Source organism: Rhipicephalus microplus, chromosome X, assembly GCF_043290135.1.
Source record: "Rhipicephalus microplus isolate Deutch F79 chromosome X, USDA_Rmic, whole genome shotgun sequence".
Taxonomy (NCBI): Eukaryota; Metazoa; Arthropoda; class Arachnida; order Ixodida; family Ixodidae; genus Rhipicephalus; species Rhipicephalus microplus.
The window spans coordinates 126,912,922-126,935,207 of NC_134710.1; the positions used below are offsets into that span (position 1 = coordinate 126,912,922).

A 22,286-nucleotide genomic window follows, 5' to 3' on the forward strand; every position below is an offset into this window, starting at 1 on the left:
GTGTGCATCTGCCTCTTTATTGTGTTGCGTGATTTTGCTGGCCTTTCTTCAAGTAACACGAAGACGTAGTGTGCGCTGTGGAAAAAATGACTTCATGCGTCTTGCAAGATTTTGCTAATTATTAGAAGTTGCGACGATAAAAATCTATGCAAGGCATGATAAGCATGCTTAAAATTTCAGCTGCTCGCACTTAAGCATAAATTGTAGTAAATTTCATAAATATTTCTTCAATGATAACTAATCAAGAATTGCAGTTTTTACCTAAGCCTGAAAACTATACAAGTAGTTAGTTCGTCAAATAACCAGAAAGCTTGATCGACGGGCGATTTGGTACAGCATTCCAAAGACAGCATTAAAAAACAAGGACATAAAGAAAATGCGGCAATGAAATGCTCATGAACAAGTGCTTTTAGTGCTTCTGTTGCCACTTTTGCCTCTTGTCTACTTGTTTTCAGCGTTCATTTGAAATGTGAGATACCAGATTTTTAATTTTGATGGTTGCAGAGTGCCCTAAATGTGGAGCGCTTTTTATTAATGGTCACTTTCAGTTGTGGCTCAAGGCACGTCTAGCAATGGCTTCAAAAAGAGGCCCCACATAACTGTTCTCATAGGGTTCCATACAGGTATTTTTTTTTGTGTGTGTGTAAGGCCTGCCTGGGCAGGAAGCTATAAATGCGTGTTTTTTTATATTTATGTAATGATGCCACCATTCACCTTTACACCTGCTTAGGTCTCTGCATAATCAAAGTGCTAAATTCAATTTTTGGAACTGCAAGCATGCTTTGACTGCTATGTGTTGGCATCATATACTTGGACACCAGCAGGTGTAACCTCACCTGATCTTGATAGGTTTTCTCCAATTGAAGGGACAGGAAAGTAGCCAAAATGATTTTTCTGCCACTAGTGGCCTAAAGAAATGGTGCGACATAGCCAAACCTGGCAACCCTGCCAGTCACATCTATCTCGATAAATCTCGTACTTTTTCTTTCATTTTGCCTTCCCTAAAAGGCATGGTTGAGGGCACCAGCCCTGGTGAGACATAAAGTAATTGTGCTTGTGGACTTTCTTCTTTCTTAATAATCTTCACCCTTTCCAACCATCCTAGGGTAGCTTCTCGCAATATCCCTGCATATTTCTGTCCGAGAGCTGCAGCCTTGCGGCTTTAACGCTACACCTTGTTCGGACTCTAGCTCTTGTGTCGCAGGTTTTCTGTGCTACGTGATGGCCATGTTTCAAGAGTTGCTCAAATTGAATTGACCAATTTGTGAGTGAATGAGTGTCATGCCATGAAATAATGCATACATCTGCAAAACCAAGGGCCAAGCATGAATTATTCGATTACCTGAAAAAATGATCGACCTTTTTGAATCTTTCAATTTTTTTCAACGCATTCAAGAAAGATTAAAGCAGCCATAGCAATCATCACGAAACAAATTATTTGAATATATTAAGGGCTCCTACAGCTTCTCCGTTTAAAGTCCTTATGTTTAAAAATGTACTTTAAACATTTCCGATAGAGGCGGAAATGTTGTAGGCCCCTTTGTGCTCAGATTTGGGTGCACGTTAAAGAACCTCAGGTGGTCCAAATTTCCGGAGCCCTCCACTGCGGCGTCTCTGATAATCATATGGTGGTTTTGGGACGTTAAACCCCACATATCAATCAAAAATGTACTTTAAAGGTTGGGTAATTAATGCTAATATGGGCTCTTAATTTTAAACCTTTGCGTGAGTTAATTGAAACATTTTATATGTTTTGCAATTGCTTGTATAGACGACTTTTCTGAAAGCTGGCTTGTAATGACCTAGGCCTGTAGCATCACCTTAAAATTACTTCCTAATGTTTGATAACTGTTGCATAACGGTGTGTTTTGTGTATTATGAAGCATTCTTCTGCACATTATTATTTTTAATTGCAGCTGAAAAATTCTTTGAAGGTGTCATATTTATTGTGCAGGCTTCCCAATACTCAGCCTTGAATATTTTATACTCCCTTTCTCTCTTTTCTTTTGTCAGAATTTGTTGTTGGGGCTGCAAAAGCACTTTATGGATGAAGTGGAGCTTTTGGTAGATCTTGCTACACCTTTTTCATTGGCAGTCCTTAATTTAGGACTTACAGTGCTTATGTACTAATTATGTTGAATTATGTAATTGGAGTAAGAGAAATAGCGAGTTGTAAAAGTGATCAAAAACTTGTAACTTTGTGTTATAGTGAATTGGCATAACTTTAAAAACCTGAAATCTATGACACTCAGTGCATGCATGCTCTATACTTTTATTTTACAGTAATATGCTCTAAGGGCATTTTATTTCTTGTTTAGTACTGCACTTACTGAGCTATCTGTTGAGCCTTGTATAATGAAAAACTCTGAAATTTACCAAATTGGGAAGCAAGCTTGGAAAAGACTTCAACATGGGCATGTGTCGTGGTCTTCATCAGTCTTGGGATTTGCAGCTACACTTTGATGTGTAGTGTTTTTCTTATTGATATACTTTATAGTAGTTTGATTGTGTTTTGAACAAGTGGAAAGGAATGCAGATCAGTTAACGCCCCTGCATAACTTTTGTGTTTGCTTTACTTCAGAAAAGTGACTCTGAAGACTCAGGGAATGATGAACCAGATGACTTTTATGACATGGTGAAGCATAATGTTGAGCGCCCAAAGCTGCCAGCAGGAGGGCCAAAAACGGATAGACTAGCAGAATGTATATCTGCCCTGAGCTGCCCAAGGCCACAGGAGTCGACGCCCGATGGTGTCCTGGCCCAGCTACCACTCGAGGGTAAGTACATTGGCATTAATTTGGAGGTATATTTTATAGCTGTGAATTATATGCCCTATCATGATTCTTTAAATTGTGTAATTTTAAAGCACTGACACACAATTTTGATGGCAAATAACTTGTGGTATAGATTTATTTGAATACACGCATATCATCTACAAAATATCAGCGTGTAATATAGCCTAGAACATACTTTAAAATTTACATTAAATGTGTCTTGCAGCATCGTACGTAAACTGCACCTATGTCTCGTTACGAAGAGTTGTCAATGTAGTGCTTATGTGCACACAGTTCTTTGTGCTCATGTAGCCAGCTATATTTATCCAAAAATAACTCAGGGTTCTATTTCACTCAGCACTTACTGAAGCCGAAACTACAACTGGGTGCTATAAAATAGTCTCCAAGTGCACTCAAGCAGACGAGCTTTCTAGTTAGAGTAAATGGGTTGTTAGCTACTTATTATAAAAGAAAAAAAAAATGATCCAAACTTTTTATTTTAGTGCTCCTCCAATGTGCTAAATGAACCAACATCAACCTAGTATTTGCCCTGTGGAGTCTCAACTAACGGAGAACAGCTAATTTCTAACTACTTTTTAATGTAGTGTTCTTATCGTACCATTTACTCCAGTTACGCACACATGCGCTGTGGCTGTGCTGAAATGCAGGGTTCACTTAGTGCTTGACTAGACGGGAACAGGAGGGGTGAACATGTTCCTCTGTGAAAGCACAAGCTTAGGCTGGCAATAGAAGCGAGCCCTCAAGTTAAATGATGTGAAAAGGGTCTTTTTTGATGTCTGAAGCATTTCTTTACTTGACAATAATTTTGTGCAGGCCATATAAAATTGACCTTAGTCAAAGTTACTTTTATACAACAGAGAATTGTGTACAAGAGACACCAGTGTGCCTATATCTAAGTAAAGGTTGATCAGGAAATAACTTGGTACTTTGCTCATAAGAAAGAAAAGCTTCTTCCCGGTGTGTTTCTTTCAAGTTGTATAGGTGTGCTTATGAATAATTTAGGTGCCGTGCTGTAATTACGTCGTTGAGAGCTGCTTAAAAGTGCCTCGCATGTTTATTCTATGCACATTTATTGGATTTACCCTCTGTATAATTTTCTCTTTTGACTATGCATTCTGAATTTACGATAGCATGTTCATATTGTAGTTATCTTTTTGTTGTACTTTGCGTTGTGTACAGCTTCATAATCAGTGCTCTGTTGCTCTATTTTTTTCTATTTGATCTATGTAAGATTAAAAGTTGTGTTTAAATTATCCAGAAAAAAAGTGAACTCAAGTACTTTTTCTTTTGCTTGAAGTAGTCTGTAGCTTTCGCAGAAGGCTGCAGACCACTTGAAGGCATTGTGTAAGTGGAATAATGTTATCGTGTTACGTTTACAATAAATGAGACTTATCACATAAACCTAGGGTTGCCACCTTTTCTCGAACAAAAAAACCGGCCCTTTGACAAGTGGGGGGGTAAGAGGAGCTACCAGTAGATGGTGTTAGTGTTGACACGACATGTCAGGTCTTTAGCACGTAGTGCTATTTAAGGTAACATTGCTTCACTTGAACCTAATAAACCTGGTGTACAAACAAAAACTGTGAACTGAGCGAACCTACTGGTCCAATTGCTACCATAAATATACCCATAATAATAATGACGCTTCGTTTACTGCCAAATGATGGTGGGTGCCAACCAGCAACCGGCCCGCTGTTTAAAAAACTGACTGAGCCGATCTAAAACTAGACAGGTGGCAATCCTACATACACTGCAGTGCAATTCATCATTGTTGTGGTCAGATATATTAGTCCTGTCACTTTCGTCGCATAAATAAGCAGTAGTAGTAATAGTAGTATAGTCGATCCCGGATATATCAAACTCGAAGTGGATTGCGAAATAGAATTCGAAATACAAAATATGCATGTTTAAGGCATAAATGGAATAATTTCAGGCCTCTGAAATCGTTATAAGAGCTAAGATAACGATTCGCTCGAAAAAAAAGGTGCGAACTGCAGGTTACTGCACTTTGTTTAGTCCGTAAACTTGTATTGCTTCTTGCATGCTGTCAAGTTCCAGTCATTCTTAATATCATTGAAGCTTTTCAAATAAGCGAACTTAGCTCCTTCGGCCACAACGTTGGTTGACGCAGAACGCCGATGCAAGCTTTGTAGCGCGGCAAAAGCTTCGTTAGCGGCCGCAGCGAAGGCGTTTGCATCATACACGCACGAGTACACTTCCGCGGCACCAGAAACGGCAGCCAAAATTTCGGCATCGATGCAGTCAAAAACAGCAACATTGTCATCTGTACCGATGAAGTCGCTACTGTCCGAGATGGTGCCCCGAAATGCTGATAAGTCGCAGAATTCACTGAGGCACCGTACGCCGTTGTTTAGCGGTCATGACGCACCCGAAGTCATCACCCGGCTCGCAAGGAACTTTTACCCAGTGTTTTACTTGACGCCGCTCCAAGCGCTAGTCATAATTTTTATCGCTACGTGCTTGTCAACGTTCAGTTAAGCTCCCGAATGAGGATTTATTCTCGTATTCTCATAACGAGGTGAGAAGTGCACAAGACCGCAAGTTGCAAAAGACGCAACGGCGATATCGATGTCACTGTGGCTTTGTAGCTGGCAGCCGCTGCTTTTAGCGGCTTTGATGCAAAAAGATTAAAAGAAGCGTAGCCTCTGGACACGTGTTTTGAAACCGAAAACACTAAAAATAAATGCGTGACAAGGTAGCACATCTCGAAGGCCAATATTTTCAGGCTTGCATGTCATGGTGCCCCAACAACAAGGAAGGGAATGCGAACCACATGCGAACATTGCACTGAGATTGCCGAGTCACTTCCCATTCTCATTTCGGTGCCCTCGGCAATCTGTCTTTTGGAAAACATCATGTCCACGCGCTAAGACCTGCAGATCGTGTGTCAAACGTACAGATGTAGCAAGTGCCGCGCAACGAACCAGATCAGTGCGATGGAATAACACCCGTATTTTTCGTCGCACGCGCCCGAAAAAGGATAGGAACTTGTTAGAACGTGACCTAAAATTGATCAATATTTGCTAGGAAAAATACACTTTCTGGGCTTCGGCGTGGCGCAGCGTTCAATATAGCGGATGTCCCGTTGTGCAGGAGTTCGATATATGGGTGCACCGGTCCCATACTTTTGCATGGGAAGTTCAAGGGGATTTTTAACTGTTCAATATAGCCAATAATTCAATATATCAGAGTTTGATATATCTGGGATCGACTGTAGGTACTGTCTGCGAAATTTCGGGGGCTTTAAAAGGAGCATGAAACTGTTTTGTGTAGTTTTTTCAGCATTTAGGCTAGAGCATGATCAAACCATTCACACCACAAATCTAGTGACATGCCATGTACCAAGGCCACTGTGGACAAATATATTATACCTCCCTTCTCACTTCTACCAGGCCTCCTCATCTTATGAGGCACGCTGGCATCGCTGGCGATCGCAGAGCTCTCATGAGCGTGCTCAACAATTTTAGCTTTTACTATTCTAGACCTCTGAGATGGCACACCAACAGGTTGAGCGTAGCCTCGGAGGCTATCACATAGTGTGCCCAGCAGCACCCATGCCGTCTGGCAACAGAAACGAAGATCGCGGAGTGGTTCATATATGCTCCAAGAGGTGTTGCCACCCCTGCCAGCACACCTTACTTCCGCGCTTTCTACAGTTCATGAGAGCCTGCCAGATCAGCAAATGGCGTACCCTGTGAATGGGTGGTTGAAAATGCGTCTGGCCGAGTCGCAATGATCTGCACCGATCTGTATAGACTCGCAACTCAAAAAGGTTGTAATAACCCAGGTGAAAATCTTCTAACTAGAAACAACTGGAACCTGTATAAGTTGTTTTATGGTGAAATTCCGAGTGGGGACCAGTTGTCAGGGGGTTAAAACTGGTACCTGTTGGCAACTGGTCCCCACAGGGAATTTGACCATAAAACTCTTCAACTGGTCCCAGTTGAGATCCACTGGCAACTGGTCCCCACTGGTAATTTGACCATAAACCACTTCAACTGGTCCCAATTGTTTCCAGTTGCCAGTGGACCCCTGTGGTTCATATAGACAAGGAAGCTTGGCGTTGAAATTGGACTTCATTTATTAGAAACTTTGCAGAATGAGTGTACAGGGGCTGTGAAGCATCTTGATTGCTTCCTTGGATAGTTGGCAGACGCTCGCTAATTCGTAGATCTCGTGCATACAGAACCATCTCAAAAAATTTTTACAGTTACGAAACTGTAATTACTATGTTATACATGTAATACTACCAGAAATTAAATTTCATCTTACTAGAAAATCGTAAAGCCAATTTTGCTGTCAACCAAAACACAAGTACTATAGTCGCAATTACGGACGGCTCCTGCAAGCAGAAACTGTGGCTCTTAATTCACATCTCTTAATACGTGACTCGATTGATGACTATACCATTGTGAGATATTTTTGTGAAGCAATCATAAGCGACATTATGTTCAATTGTGCCTTTTAACGTGCAATTGCAGTTATCTACAAATCTTTCTACCATACAGTCAACAATGTTTGTGAATAGATAGGCATACCTTTATTGAACATATCAGTAAAAGGTAGAGATACACCACAGCATAATTTACAACCTTGCACAGCAATTATTAACACAATTGACTCGTGTCACATATGATTGGAAGTTCTAATTCTCTTGAGAATTCATATAAATGTCACTGTACTTTCATTTAACACTATCTGTAGAGATCACGTCTTGGTTTATTTTGATTTTTAAACAGTCGAGTTTATCTCCGTGGCAAAAAAAAGGCATTGGACAGTAAAGCCGAAGCTCACACACACAGACAACAGGTTCGGGAATATTTAATTACCGAGCAAATATGTGCCCATTTCTAGTACTTTGGATAGAGCTATAGGCCTGCACAAGTATACTTCATAGTTATTTAGCATGCTGTTGAACACAAGTATACGTGATCGACAGTCGTATTCTATCCAGTCCAAAACAAGTGGCCGCGAAACTCCCGAGTCTGAAGCATTGTTTACAAGGCAACTTTGCATCATCTTCACTCTCGAAACACTCTGTGTTGCATTATATTGTATCTACATCTTAATACACTTACTCGAAGCAGAACAAAATTACCTTCAAACGGCTGCATTGCGGACAGGGCAGCCAGCGCAGCATTCCGAACACGATAAATCCACATATTCGTCTTGTCACAGGCAAACACACTCATTTGACGATCGCCTGAAGTCGTAAAGTCTTTTAGAGATGAAACAGTCAAGCACTAATCAAAATACCGAAATTGTGCATGCCATGACTCCTTGGTCCTTGTCAAGAACAACACAACTGCGCCACGCTTCCGTGCTTATTTATGGCACGGTAGCTAGCCCTAGCCACATGTGCTGTTCGAAACTGCTCGCCACTGTGTTAAAAATTTTTCTGCCTGTGCACGACTTTCATTGAAAATTGCAAAATTTGTGCTTAATAAATCATTTTAGTCTATTTCATATTTAAGTCTGATTATACTTTACTGTTTTATTCAGTATTTGAGCATAAGATTAGACGCGTAACTACAGTGACGGCTGCCGGCCATTCAGGTAGAACATAAGAGGAAGCAGAAAAGAGTGGTAGATGTTTGTGGTGGTGTACGATGCACATATGCGCTGGAGTTAGGAGCATTATAGGATATTGACTGTCTCAGTCGTGGTAGCTATAGGATATTGACTGTCTCAGTCGTGGTAGCTCCAGGCTCGAAACTGCGTTTTGTTTTTTTTTTGTCTTTTTTTTTTACTCAGAAGTAATGCGCCTGTGCAGCATACAAAGCTGTCAAGCAGGCATGCTCGCTGCGAGATAATTCGGCAATATTACAGCCTGACATGCGTCAATTGCGACCACTTCGCCTGTGTATTGTCGCCGCGATGGGCATAAAAATATTGGCAACGGCTTAATACAGTTTAAATTACTGGAGATAAAACAAGCGTATGTTTGAAAGCAATGTGTTTTTGCACTTGTGCAACTGAATATTCTGGAATAATATTATTTTAGTAGAGTCAGTGAGGTTAAAACAATGCACAGATGATGAGAAAAAAATATATAATAGATTCGCAAGTCATGAGATACTAATTTTCTTATCGTCCTATATGCCCTACTAGCCTGGTGGTCCGGTACACTTCCGTGTGCTTAGAAAAAAAAACAACTTTGAAAACCATATTTGTTGAGGTGCAACAATTCCACGTCATACACTATCAAGTTCAACTTTTTTTCATCTTTCACTGTGAAGAACTAGAACATGGCATACTTCCAGTTAGAATATAATAACTGTGACCAACAGCTTTCAGTTCAATCGGTGATGGTCCCCGTTGGCATCCAGTTGAGCTGTAACTGGGACTAGCTACTAACTGGAACCACTTGCAACTGGGACCAATTGTTCCCTTTGATTCCCAGCTAAACCAGTTGGGCTGTAAGTGGGACCAGTTACTAACTGGACCCACTTGCAACTTGGACCAACTGTTCCCAGTTGATTCCCTGCTGAAACCAGTTGACCTATCCTAGTTAATGCCCGTTGAAACCATTTGGATTCCCAGTTACACATTTCCACCTGAGAAATTACACAGTTTACGCAGAGAGCTCAAATCGGTCTCTAAATAACCTTTGTAACTTGATCTACCGGCCAAATGTGTTTGTGTGAAATCGCCAAAGCTGTTTCAGGGTCCCTTTAAGCTTCTAGTAACCCCTTTGCATATGAGTACTGGGGAGGCATGTGTTCTTGATTAAACCAAATGAGTTTTTCTTCAGCAGCAGTGCCTGGTTTCTTACCGGTCCCTCACAATGTATTCGAATTAAACAAAAAATCAGTCTAAGTGAGCTCGTATTAACAGTTGACTGTATATGTGTTTCTGGTAGTATTGATTATATGAGTAAGATAAGTGTTTTTGCAACTTTAGTAAAGATGTAGGTGTATGTTCATCATATGTATTGTATTCGTGAACTTTTATGTGTTTTTTTCTGTCTCAGTAGAAATCACTCAAAGGTAGCATGTTGACAAATTAAAGAGTTGTAATTATGTGACATACCGGTATACTTTTGTTTGAATGCAAATGGGAGAAGCAGGAACCTTCTAAAGGTGCTTACACAGCAGCTTTTTTTTCTATCCTGTGTTTAGGATGATACTGTAAGCTATTCTAAATAAAGTAATAGGAAAGTGATTTAAGACATATTTGTGTTAGCACTGTGTTGAGAAATTGCAGAGTACAGTGAAACCTCGCTACGTACCTGCTGGGAGTAGCGCTGTAACTATTCACTACACGTACTAAGCATTAACCACCGGCTTCAAATTTACATCTCTTCTGGTGTGTACCATTGCCACCAACAAAGGAATAAATTCAGTGCCACAAGGAATACTGCTTAAAGTGCCCTCTGCAAAGTCATTTTTCCTTTTAGCAAAGTTCATAAATAATTCTGTCATCCTGGCATTGCCATTCTATAGCACATGATGGCAATACCAAAGAGCATTTTGAAACTACTGCGGGGGTCTGGGATATGCAGCATTGTATAGCGACAGAACAGACATGATCGGCTGTTTATGATACATGCGTTTTGTGGTCTGCTTTCAAGGGAAATCAGTTTTATTTTCAACACTGTACGATCACAAAGAGCCCAGTCGTCTATTGCATAGCTAATTGTGTGCAGCACTTCGCCTACTCCCTGTGACTTCTGATCTGCTTGCTGTAGAGGACGCCCACTATACTTCAGACCATGCACAGATGTGGCGAGTAGCCTGTTGGGCTAACGTGGTGATGACGAGCTTTCTGAAAGTTATGCGCCCTTTGCAATGGTTTAGCAGTCTTGGGAGTGGATGGATGTGCATTTGGGTTGTCACGTAATAAAATTTTGCAATATGGTTGCAACAGCGTTGCGCTTGTTGTACCGGGTGCATGTTAGAGTCAACAGATCTTTATCGCGGAGAGAGGCGTAGACTCAAATCGGTGCATTTTATTCCCTCTTTCTCGTGAATCCGGTCGCCCCACCACTGCCACTGGTGTGCGCGGATTCCCGCGTTTTGCATTGTGTGGCAGGTAAGAGGACAGTGTCTTTCAATTTTTTGACACACTAAAGCAATTGTGCTGGCGAAAATCGAAATCTCGAATAAGAACAGGTTGACAGGCTACCACTGTGCTTTGTTTTCCTTCAACAACAACAATTGGAAGCATCAAAGACTGGCAGCTGAGACATGTGAAGTGCACCATGCTGAATTCGCTTGGCACACCTCTTTCAACTAATAGTTTATTTATTATAGGCAGTGTGCACTTGTGGCCAATTCTTCGTCACACCAGTTGTGATTCGGCTTGGGTGCTGGTACACTTCATCATCTGTACCAAAGAGAAGCGGTGTCAAAGCTGACGGTTAATAACAAAACACGTGCTGCCAAAAATTCTGTAATATCAACATCTCTCATTCCCATTCTATGCAACAGCACATCACTTACAACGCCTGTGGTTAGCGAAATCTAAGTGCATGCAATTTTTTAATTATAGAATTAGCGCTTATGCTACATGACAAAAATGCCCGCATGATATGTGTCCTCTGGCACAGTAACGCACGTGTAGTGTTGCTTCAATGGCACATTGTTTCTCGGCTTGTCAATTTTATAACGACAACTGAGGTAGCATTACGACAACTGCACTTTCTTTTTCTGCGCCAACATGGCACTTGTGAATAATCTACCCACATTCGTTAAAGCGAGGTAATCACCTGAAGACATGCACTCGTGATGATTCTTAACTACTCTTCAAAAAACAAACTGATGTTACCAAAAACGGGCGGACTTTCGGCGTATCGTCAGGGGTGGGTGCTCATGCCAAAATAGAACCAAATGATTTGTTCACGATTATGGATTTACGTTGAACCTAAATAGTCACAGCAAAGACACTGAAGAATCATTTTAAACACGAGTGCACGCACTTAAAGGGACACTAAAGGCAAATATTAAGTCAATGTTAATTGCTGAAATCGTCACAGTACTGTGTTCTCACATGGCCAAATATTGTGCACAATAGGTGATAGCTGCACCCGGCGGCTTGTCGTTTTTGGAGCTCGCCTAAATGGAAACTTAAATTCATCAGTAATGAAGAGCCTGTAATTAATTGTCTGTCGTAAGCTACCACAAACGGTGTGCCGTGTTATGACTAGTAACAGGCCCCCAGCAATACGTTACATGAAAAAAAAAAACTGGAAACCAAAATTTTTGTGTCAGTAATAGTACTGACACAATGCTGACTTAAAATTTTAATGTATTTGGCTTGTTACCCTAATAAAAACACCATTGCCAATGAACAATGAAGCGGTACCATGGTTCTGGTTTTCCTTGTCTATGTGACTTGAAACACTTGGAGTACATTTATTATTTTTCATACTCCTAGGTAATTTATCTTTGAAATGTTTATTCTGAATTTTTCGTTTTGAATATTTTTGTATATATAGCATTTTTTATTGCACTGTTTACCAGCTGGCAACCAAATTTTGCACACCTTTCGCATTTTCATTCATTCTGAAATATTTTTGTTGCTCTACAACATAAATATTTTAGAAAGAGCATTTCATTTCGCACAATTTGGTATGCTTCATTGGGTGCTAGAGCCCTTTTCAAAACTGGCTAAAGCTATCTTCCCGAGACATATTAAAAGTTAACCATTTTTGCGCGGTAACAAAAGAGTTATGCGTAACCGACTGGATTCCCAGAGAAGGCAAAAGAGCGAGGGGGAGACCGAAAGTTACCTGGGCCGATGAGGTTAAAATGTTTGCTAGTATAACATGTCAGCAGAAAGCACAAGACCTGGTTGATTGGCAGAAAATGGGAGAGGCCTTTGCCCTGCAGTGGGCATAGTCAGGCTGATGATGATGTTTGCTTATGGCTCAGGTGGGCAGAGAGCGTTAATAGTGCATATCACAGAAATGAAAAATGTCTCTTTTGGGGTGTCTCAAAATTGTGCAAGTACACTTTTAATATCTACCGACTTATTAACAGCAGCAACGGAAAACGGAACTCTTTTGCCCCAGCATGAGATGAATGTTTAATTATATATGGTCATATGGTACGAATGGAGGCAATTTGATTTTGAAGAGCACACTGGGACCCCGTGAAATACTCGGCCTGCTCGTGAACAAATACTATCGGGTAACTGCAAATACCAGTGACTTCACTGGCCTCCTGTTGCCATGTTGTCAGCGCTGGTGTCTACTCCACTGTATTGAGGGCTGCTAGTGCACTTTTTCTCTATCACATTGTGTTGCTTGTTTAGTGCAGTGATTCCTGGAAGTGTGTAAGAATCGGTTAAAAAAGCCCGATTCACATAGTAAATCTTGCCGCTGGCTGCTTTTTTCTTCTTGCCGTTGTCCAAACGAGACGACGATTTCCATGAGCCCTGGAGCAGCCGCGGTATTAGGTCCACTGAAATATTTTAGCTTTAATCATTTATAAAGTAGCAGGTTGAAAAAGGATGAAGGAAGTAGAGGTATTGTAACATGCAAGTAGCGTGATATACAGAGGGGGTCAAAAGTTCTCAGGCCGTAATTTCATGTACTTCTTTCTTTGGAAGCGTGGCCGGCGAACTTTTGATTAACTTTGTACATTTTATTCCCCTGTCACACGGCAGACCCAATGCCATTTACAACAAATCACATTAAGCGGACCGAGTGCCAATTTACCTGCGTGCTGTTATACGACGAAAATAAATGTCATCTTGAAATAATGGTCATGACCTTATCCCTTTTGAGCTGTGGATTTTGGAACAAATAAAGATGTGCTGAGACTTGCATGCAAAATTTGTGTATCCATAAAAATTATTTTTGTGGGTTAAAAGGTGCTCCTAGAATGCCTTATGTTGGCAGTTTCAAGTTCATGAGAAGCGATGTACGAAGTCATTAAAATTAATTAAGTGGTTGTTACAGGTAATAATCTTCGGTTAAGTCTGTTGTCAGCAGCTGCTGTGTAGCCTTGTTGTAAGTGCTTAACTTTAATGAAGAAATAAAGAGATTGAGTGAATTAAGAAAATGGAGACGCTCGATGGTGATGGGAAATACTAACAGGTTGTACAGAGTTCTTTTATGCAATGTATTTTAATCCTTACATTAATAAATCAACATTCTCGGACTTATTCATGGTCATCTGAAAGTATGCTGAACAGAGAGTAATCATACTAACGTCGATAAACACAAAGCTTTTGCATCGTAAAAAAATGTATTTGCTATAAAAGAGTGTAAATCACTCTCAGCTGACCATTCTCATAATGCTCTCTTACTCATTGGGCTAAAACGATTTGAACGCCTTATTTTCTTCTTTTTCTTCAGTTGATGTATTTGTTCTCCCGCAACCACTCTGAAAGTTTTTTGGGCTTAATGTGGTTTTGCACTGCCTCTGTGATCGGTGGGATCACGAAGGCAGTGCAAGATGACGATGCCATGTGGCAATGTCATGTTGTGTGATGCCATCATTGTGTTATGATGACATCACAATTTTTTGTGATCTGTGACGTGATCACGGGAGGGTGATTTTTTTATCTCGCTTGAGCTGACGAGACCATTGCAGGACACTGACAATCATTTTTTTGCTTTCGATAAAAAAAAAAGCAATCTTTTACTTTAAAATATTGACTATTGTTACAGCATGGTAAGGAAATGTTATAATCAGTCAAAAGGGGCCTAAAGAATGGTGAGAAAGAGTGATCTTCCTCTTCCTGCCCTTTTAGCCGATTTTTTTACATTTACCAAGTTGTGCTGTCAATGTCAAATGAAACACGAACAGCGGAGCCTGTTGCCTAAGCATTAGTAATTGTACAGTGCACGCCATCCTTTCATCACCACTGACAGCTATGCTCACCTGTTGAGGCAGCACTGTGCAAGTGAAAGAATCGCGTGGCTCGCGAGTAGTAGCACTCGTGAATAGGGTGCAAACTGTGCCACATGCGCCACTGCTGGAGTTCCTCTAATACATGTAGCATGTTTTCATTTGCCCCGCCACGGTGGTCTAGTGGCTAAGGTACTCGGCTGCTGACCCGCAGGTCGCGGGATCAAATCCCGGCTGTGGCGGCTGCATTTCCGATGGAGGCGGAAATGTTGTAGGCCCGTGTACTCAGATTTGGGTGCACGTTAAAGAACCCCAGGTGGTCAAAATTTCCGGAGCCCTCCACTACGGCGTTTCTCATAATCATATGGTGGTTTTGGGACGTTAAACCCCACAAATCAATCAATCAAGCATGTTTTCATTTGCTTAAAACTCTCCCTATCCACACTCGTTGTCAACATTAACCAGCTGATTGGTAAAATTTTGTTGGCAAACATTTTATGTACACAAGTCTGCATGACCACAGCTAGGGGTGTAGTGAATTTTTATTCAGCTTAAGTCTGTTTATGCAATGGGAATGTTTGGGAATGAGCACAAAATTTGATCATGCTGCTAACTCAGGTGCAAGATCCTGGCCACAATGACTGTAGGTATATAGAACATGTGCTAAATGTAAACATTTTTTAATCTCATGTAATAGTGGCAGCCATCTATAGAACTATTGCTAAAAAATAATGCAGCCAGTAGTCTAGGAGTGCCATCCAACGTGGGTAAATATAGAGAAAATACTGCTAGCCAAGACCTAGCAGACAACCAACGGCGAATCCTAAAGTTAGTGTCACCTGAGCTCTTAGTGAATTCGTTTATTCAGAGTTAGTAAGTGGGGATGTTGCACCAGTGTGATGTTTTTTGGTTTCTGGTTACGCTCTGCATCATCGGGTGTTGCTACCAGCATTTTCCATTTCATACACATCTCCGGTGGCTTGGATGGAACTCCATGCATGTGTTGCTTTCAAGGCATGGCCGCGTTACACCTTTATGTCCCCATCTGTGCAATGTAACAGTCAAATTGTGTTCAGATTTTTTGTCACCACTCTTTTAAAAAAAAAAGTGATATTATTGCAGTCTGGATCACCTGCAGTTTTGTCACTGAAATAAACCAGGTTTAGAACCATTTGGTGCATGTACCTAACTCTGGGCTGGCTGCAGATGCGCATGATAACTTTGTGAAATCTATTGAGGTCAGCCTTAGCTTTAAAGGGTGGTCAGGACCATGTTATGTTTTGGTTATTTATTTGTATATACATTAGCCTCGTAGTTTCCAGAGCTTGGACCACTAATTGGGGGGGGGGGGGGGGTAAGGGGGGTGTTCGGGAAGTGTGAAGAAATGTGTGCAGTGTTTGTCTAGATAAAGGATGCCCTCTTTTTAAAAATTATTAGGCACTGTAAGTGCAACTTATTATTCTAATAAGCAAAGCTTTTTTTATAGCATTGTTGCATACTGATGCAGTTGTGCCGTGCTTACACATTCTTGTCTTTTCCACTTGTAGTGCTTTCCCTCATCTTCAGGCGCCTGGATGATCTGTCGCTGTGGCATTGTAGCCAGGTCTGCCAACGCTGGCGCCAAATCCTCGAGTGCGAACTCACTGAAGATAATTGGTTTGTGTTCACCAAGCATCGTTGGCCTCTCTTCAAGCCTCCTCACAAAGTCACTTCTTGGAGGACCCTTTACAGTCGTCTGTGCGTACCATTTATTTACTGAAAAAAAAAGTGGCTTGCAGTTAATTGATTGCTTCTGCTATGGGGCATCACATGTTGCATTTGTTGGGCATTTACATAAATGCATATCGTAAAATTTTGAGCAAGTGCCCCCCTTCCCCACAAACAAAGTCGAAATTGCCGGCAAAGTGTGGGGGGGGGGGGGGGGGTGCTCTATCTCAGAACGGCACTGAAATTCAAGACGGGAAAATTTTTGCACCAAAAAAAAAAACAAATGCAGTGCAGATGGATTAAAATTTTAGTTAACTTTATTTAAGGCCAGAATTTATTGTAGCTTTTAATCACTTTTAAAGCCATTGAAAGAGTCCTCCGAATTGGTTCGAAAAAACTGGTTGCAGACTCTTGACAGCCATTATTTTATTTTTTCCGATGTCACCCAGCCGTTTTTTGAGGTGATAAAATGAACATTTGCTACGGATGAAAAAAAAAAAAACATTCTCATTTGGTATGCGAAGGCTCACAAAGGCCCTGGCTGGAATTATCCCGCTTTGCTCTTTGAAGATAATGAAGGTCGGGAGCTTGTGGCCGGTGGCACAAGTGTGAAGCTTCGCCGGGCAGATCTTGTGTTCGCAATCCATATGGTGCTTTCGCCGACCTCATTGTTTCTCCTGTTGGTGGGGCCGTCTATTCACACCATCGTCTAATTCATGTTGGCCATGTTATATTAGGTGTAGCCATTGCGTCGTCGCAACAAGTTCACGGAAGACCGAAAGGCACTTGCTGCCTCCGAAAGCTTCTCGTGTGTTTTCTGGCTCTCGTTTGTAGCGCGGCACATTGCAATGCTGAACTGCTGTTTCCAGTGATTCATGCAATGGCTGAAAGTTACAAAGTTTCCCAACTGCGTGCTGTTGGCAATTTGGATGGCCTCTTGGAAAGAATCCAGTTCCTGACGGCATGTCCTGCCCTTCTTTGACGCTCATGGTACTTGAAAAGTGCATCGTCTATGTGTTTGCTGAACACTGGTGTGCCGTTACTGAGCTTCCGTTTGAAGTTATGCCTTCCCATAGTTTAGCTGCAGCATATTATCGAAATTCTTCTCCCATTCCTGTGTCAGCTTCTGGTCGAGCTTGAAATGTCAAGACGTCTGGTCATGTTCTTTCCGTTTTCTCCGTCATCGAATAACCTCAATTTTCTTCGCCACTGTGTAGGGCTGCATAAACATAGCTGGCCTCTCATCTCAAGCACAAAACAACTAATGGCACCGAGCATGCGCAGAGCAATCGGGCTGCACTGCAAAGCAGGATTAAATAGTAGGGGGTGAGGGCACTTGCTCGGGATTTTGAGGTACTCACCAAGACTCTCTTGGAATAGCTTCTCATTCCGAGTCTGAGTGAGGTTGCCGACCTGTGCGTAATGTAACCCTAGTAGCAAAAGCAGGTTGCTATTGGAATCAAAGAGTTAAGGAGTCGCCCCCTATGTGACACACCTTGTTCGTGTGCTGTTTAGGTGCCAGGTTTAACATTTGGCGCCGCTCTACTGAAAACACACGGAAGCCCTCCTGGACGTTGCAGTAAATACTTTCAAAACGAGAGAAGGTTTTAGAGTAAAAAAACACAGAATTGTGTTTTGTGCACAGATATTCTTTGTGCATGGATTGGTGACGTCGCTAACCATATACATACATACATACATACATATATATATATATATATATATATATATATATATATATATATATATATATATATATATATATATATATATATATATATATATATATATATATATATATATATATATATATATGTATGTATGTATGTATATGTATATATGTATGTATGTATATGTATATATGTATGTATGTATATGTATATATGTATGTATGTATATGTATGTATATATATGTATATATGTATGTATATATATGTATATATGTATGTATATGTATGTATGTATGTATGTATATGTATGTATGTATGTATGTATATATATGTATGTATGTATGTATGTATATATATGTATGTATGTATGTATATATATGTATGTATGTATGTATATATATATGTATGTATGTATGTATATATATATGTATGTATGTATGTATATATATATATGTATATGTATGTATATTTATATAATTTTTTGTGCATATATAGCTAGTGCATGTTCAAGAAAAACCTTTCATGTGAACAACGTACCCACACAGCCTACTCAGAGGCCCATCTTTTTTTCGTGGGAGCTTTTCTGCTGCAAAATTCTAAAAAAAAAAAGGAGTCCAAGCGGGCTTTCAAGAACAATTGAACCTTTATTATCAACATATATCAAGCCTAAGATGCACATAAATCACAGTCTGCAGCCGCGATTGTGAAAGTGTGTGTGTACAAAGTCTTGCAAGATTTTAGTGTTCAATGCCCTTTCGCCCTCAAGTGCGAAGACTTCGTAGGCGGCAGCAATTGCTTCTTTGAGGGTAGATTAAATTATTAGCAACAAACCCTACTTGGCGTGTTTATGCCAATGTTATTGTAGTTACCACAATACGTACATATAGACAAGCACAGGATGAAAACTAATGGGTGTAGCACATGCTTCTAAAAAAGGTGTACAGGCACTGACCAGGTGTTCGTCTAATAGCAAAGAATATGCGAGCAAATGAAAAGCTGGAAACATGCCACGTATCAACAGGGCTTATACAAATTATAGACAATAATTAACGTGTACTAAGAACAGATAAATGTCTGATATGAGGCGTAAAGAGCAGGTATGTAACACGAGGCCTTATCTGTGCCATGCGAGTGAGTGGGGTTGCTGCTGCCTGCCGTTGTAATCTCTGCTGAAAACATTGGTGGGCTCATGCTGCGTTTCGGTGTTTCTTGTATAAAAGTCATCCTTTGTAACTTCACGTTAAAGCAGTGAAGAGGAAACTTGGGATAGGCAAAAATCGGATGTATGCACTAAGGGACAAAGAAGGCAAAATAACTACCAATATGGATAGGATAGCTAAATAACGGAGGAGTTTTACAGAGATCTGTACAGTAGCCGGGACAACCACGACGTTAATACTATAAGAACTAGCAGTAACCCAGATGACATCCCACCAGTAATGATAGAAGTAGTCAGAAAAGGTTTGGAGAGCATGCAAAGAGGCAAAGCTGCTGGTGAGGATTGGGTAACATCAGATCTTCTGAAAGATCGAGGACAGATTGTGTTAGAAAAACTAGCCACCCTGTTTACGAGGTGTCTCCTGACGGGAAGAGTACCAGAGTCTTGGAAGAATGCTAACATCATCTTAATACATAAGAAAGGAGATGACAAGGACTTGAAGAATTACAGGCCGATCGGCGCTCTCTCTGAAGTATACAAGCTATATACAAATTTAATTGCTAACAGAGTAAAGAAAACATTAGAATTCAATCAACCAAAGGAAAAAGCAGGATTTCGAACAGGCTACTCAACAATCTACCACATTCATACTATCAATCAGGTAATAGAGAAATGCTCAGAATATAACCAACCACTATACATAGCCTTCATAGATTACGAGAAGGCGTCTGATTCAGTAGAAATATCAGCCGTCGTACAGACACTGCGGAATCAGGGCGTCGATGAAGTATATATAAACATCCTGGAAGAAATCTACAGGGGATCAACTACTATCATAGTGCTTCATAAAGAAAGCAACAGAATACCAATCAAGAAGGGCGTAAGGCAGGAGGACACAATCTCCCCAATGCTATTTACCGCGTGCTTACAGGAGGTTTTCAGAAGCCTAGAATGGGACCAGTTAGGGATAAGTGTTAATGGAGAGTACCTTAGTAACCTGCACTTCGCCGATGACATTGCATTGCTGAGTAACTCGGGGGACGAATTGCAACTCACGATTACGGAGTTAGACAAGGAGAGCAGAAAGGTGGGTCTTAAAATTAATCTGCCTCGGAAAAGAGCAGCGCTTCGACATAGGTAATAGTGCACTTCAATTTGTAAAAGACTATGTCTACTTAGGGCAGGTAATAACCGCGGAGCCGAACCATGAGATTGAAGTAACTAGAAGAATAAGAATGGGGTGAAGCACATTTGGCAAGCACTCTGAAATTATGACAGGTAGATTTCCACTATCCCTCAAGAGAAAAGTATATAACAGCTGTATCTTGCCGGTACTTAGCTACAGAGCAGAAGCCTGGAGACTTACAAAGAGGGTTCAGCTTAAATTGAGGACGACGCAGCGAGCAATGGAAAGAAAAATGGTAGGTGTAACCTTAAGAGGCAAGAAGAGAGCATAGTGAATTAGGGAACAAACGAGGGTTAAGGATATCATAGTTGAAATAAAGAAGAGGGAATGGACATGGGACGGGCATGTAGTGCGTAGACAGGATAACCGCTGGTCATTAAGGCTAACTACCTGGATTCCCAGAGAAGGCAAGCGGGTTAGGGGGAGACAGAAGGTTAGGTGGGCAGATGAGATTAAAAAGTTTGCGGGTGTAAATTGGCAGCAGCAAGCACAGGACCGTGTTAACTGGCGGAACATGGGAGAGGCCTTTGTCCTGCAGTGGACGTAGTCGGGCTGATGATGATGATGAAGATTGTAACTTCACATGGTGCTGTTGATGTCCACACGAGCGCACTTCAGAAAAAAAAAAAAAATCTGCCTTCTGCCGATTCTGAGACCGGCTCAGCGTACATACGTTCGACGCGACACGAACACCTTCCTTTCCCCTGTTCCTTCCCTCAGTGCGCGCCGCTGGTAAAGCAGGTTTCGGAACAATAGGCACGATGGCATGGTTAGCATGACGTGTGCGTTTGAGGAATCTGAGCAACTGCGGGGCGCCACTTGTTGAGAAGTGCTGAGGCTGGCGCATGGAAGTTTGCCTACTTGATGACTGAAATGACGAGCTCATTCCGTATTTTTGTCAGTTCACATGCGATAATAATAACACTAAATACATTGTTTCTTATAACATACGATACACATATTGAGTCAACTGATTGTTTTGCCTCAGGTAGCAAAATTATTTGGCATCCTGGGATCAAATGCTGTGTAGAAATTTGAATTTTATAGTAGCATTTTAAATGAAATTTTACAAGATTGTCAGCTAGGATTCTGCAGGTCTATATATATTTTCACTACATTCTAATTTTACAATAATTGATGAGCAAATGCACATATCCTTGGCATGTCCTTGTATGGACAGCCGGTCAACGTTTAAAACCTAATGTCCAGTCGGACATCCAGTTCGGCTGCCCAGAGAACAGCCACACGGGACATAGATTTTCATAGTACATCTATTGGCTATCTCTTGGGTATCCACACGGCTGGACATATGTATTGAAAATGAACAGCCAGTGGATATCAATGGCTACTTAGGTTTATGAAATATTTGCTGTGGCACTATATTTAAAATTTTCTTCTCTAGCGGCGATGGCTCACGTAAGGAAGCTCAAATTGGTACTTTGTCATAGGCGTGTGCAAGGAGGAGGGGGAGAGGGCAGGGGGCGCAAAGCCAGCCCCATGCATCGACATGTAATAGGGAAGGGAAGCAAGAGGGGAGTACAATGTCAGCCTCATACATTGACATAATAGGGAGGGGAGCGCTGCAACAAATCTTTGTCGCTGCTCCGCCCCCCACTGAATGAGAACCCTGCGCACGCTTATGTACTTGGGGCTTAATGCATACTATGTTTAGTTCGTTGTTAGCTGCGTTCACGGCAGGTTCTCGGCATGTATGTACATATTAATGAGGTTTTACTGTAATGAGCATTGCATGTGTCCCTTTGTTCATGCATGTGTGTGTGTGGGCACGCTGTTACAAACTTCATGCTACAGCTAGCTTTTTGGTGCAATATCCTTCGCGATCTTATGTCACGGTTTACAGAGCGAAGGAAAGTGTAAACTTAAGGGTTCGTTCTCTTTGTTAGACACAGTATTAATGAGAACCAACAGTAGAACTTGTTTTGGGGC

The 22,286-nt window shown here is 41.1% G+C and overlaps 1 protein-coding gene across 2 annotated transcripts in view; it reads left to right on the forward strand.

Moving 5' to 3' along the window:
* The window catches only part of LOC119176414 (uncharacterized), a 67,508-nt gene that overhangs the window by 7,454 nt on the left and 37,768 nt on the right, over positions 1-22,286 (forward strand). For both annotated transcript variants that reach the window (XM_037427674.2, XM_075877641.1), the window contains exons 3-4: positions 2,582-2,777; positions 16,165-16,354. In XM_037427674.2, coding sequence (XP_037283571.1) covers positions 2,582-2,777; positions 16,165-16,354 — 386 coding nt within the window. The remainder of the gene's footprint in view (positions 1-2,581; positions 2,778-16,164; positions 16,355-22,286) is intronic.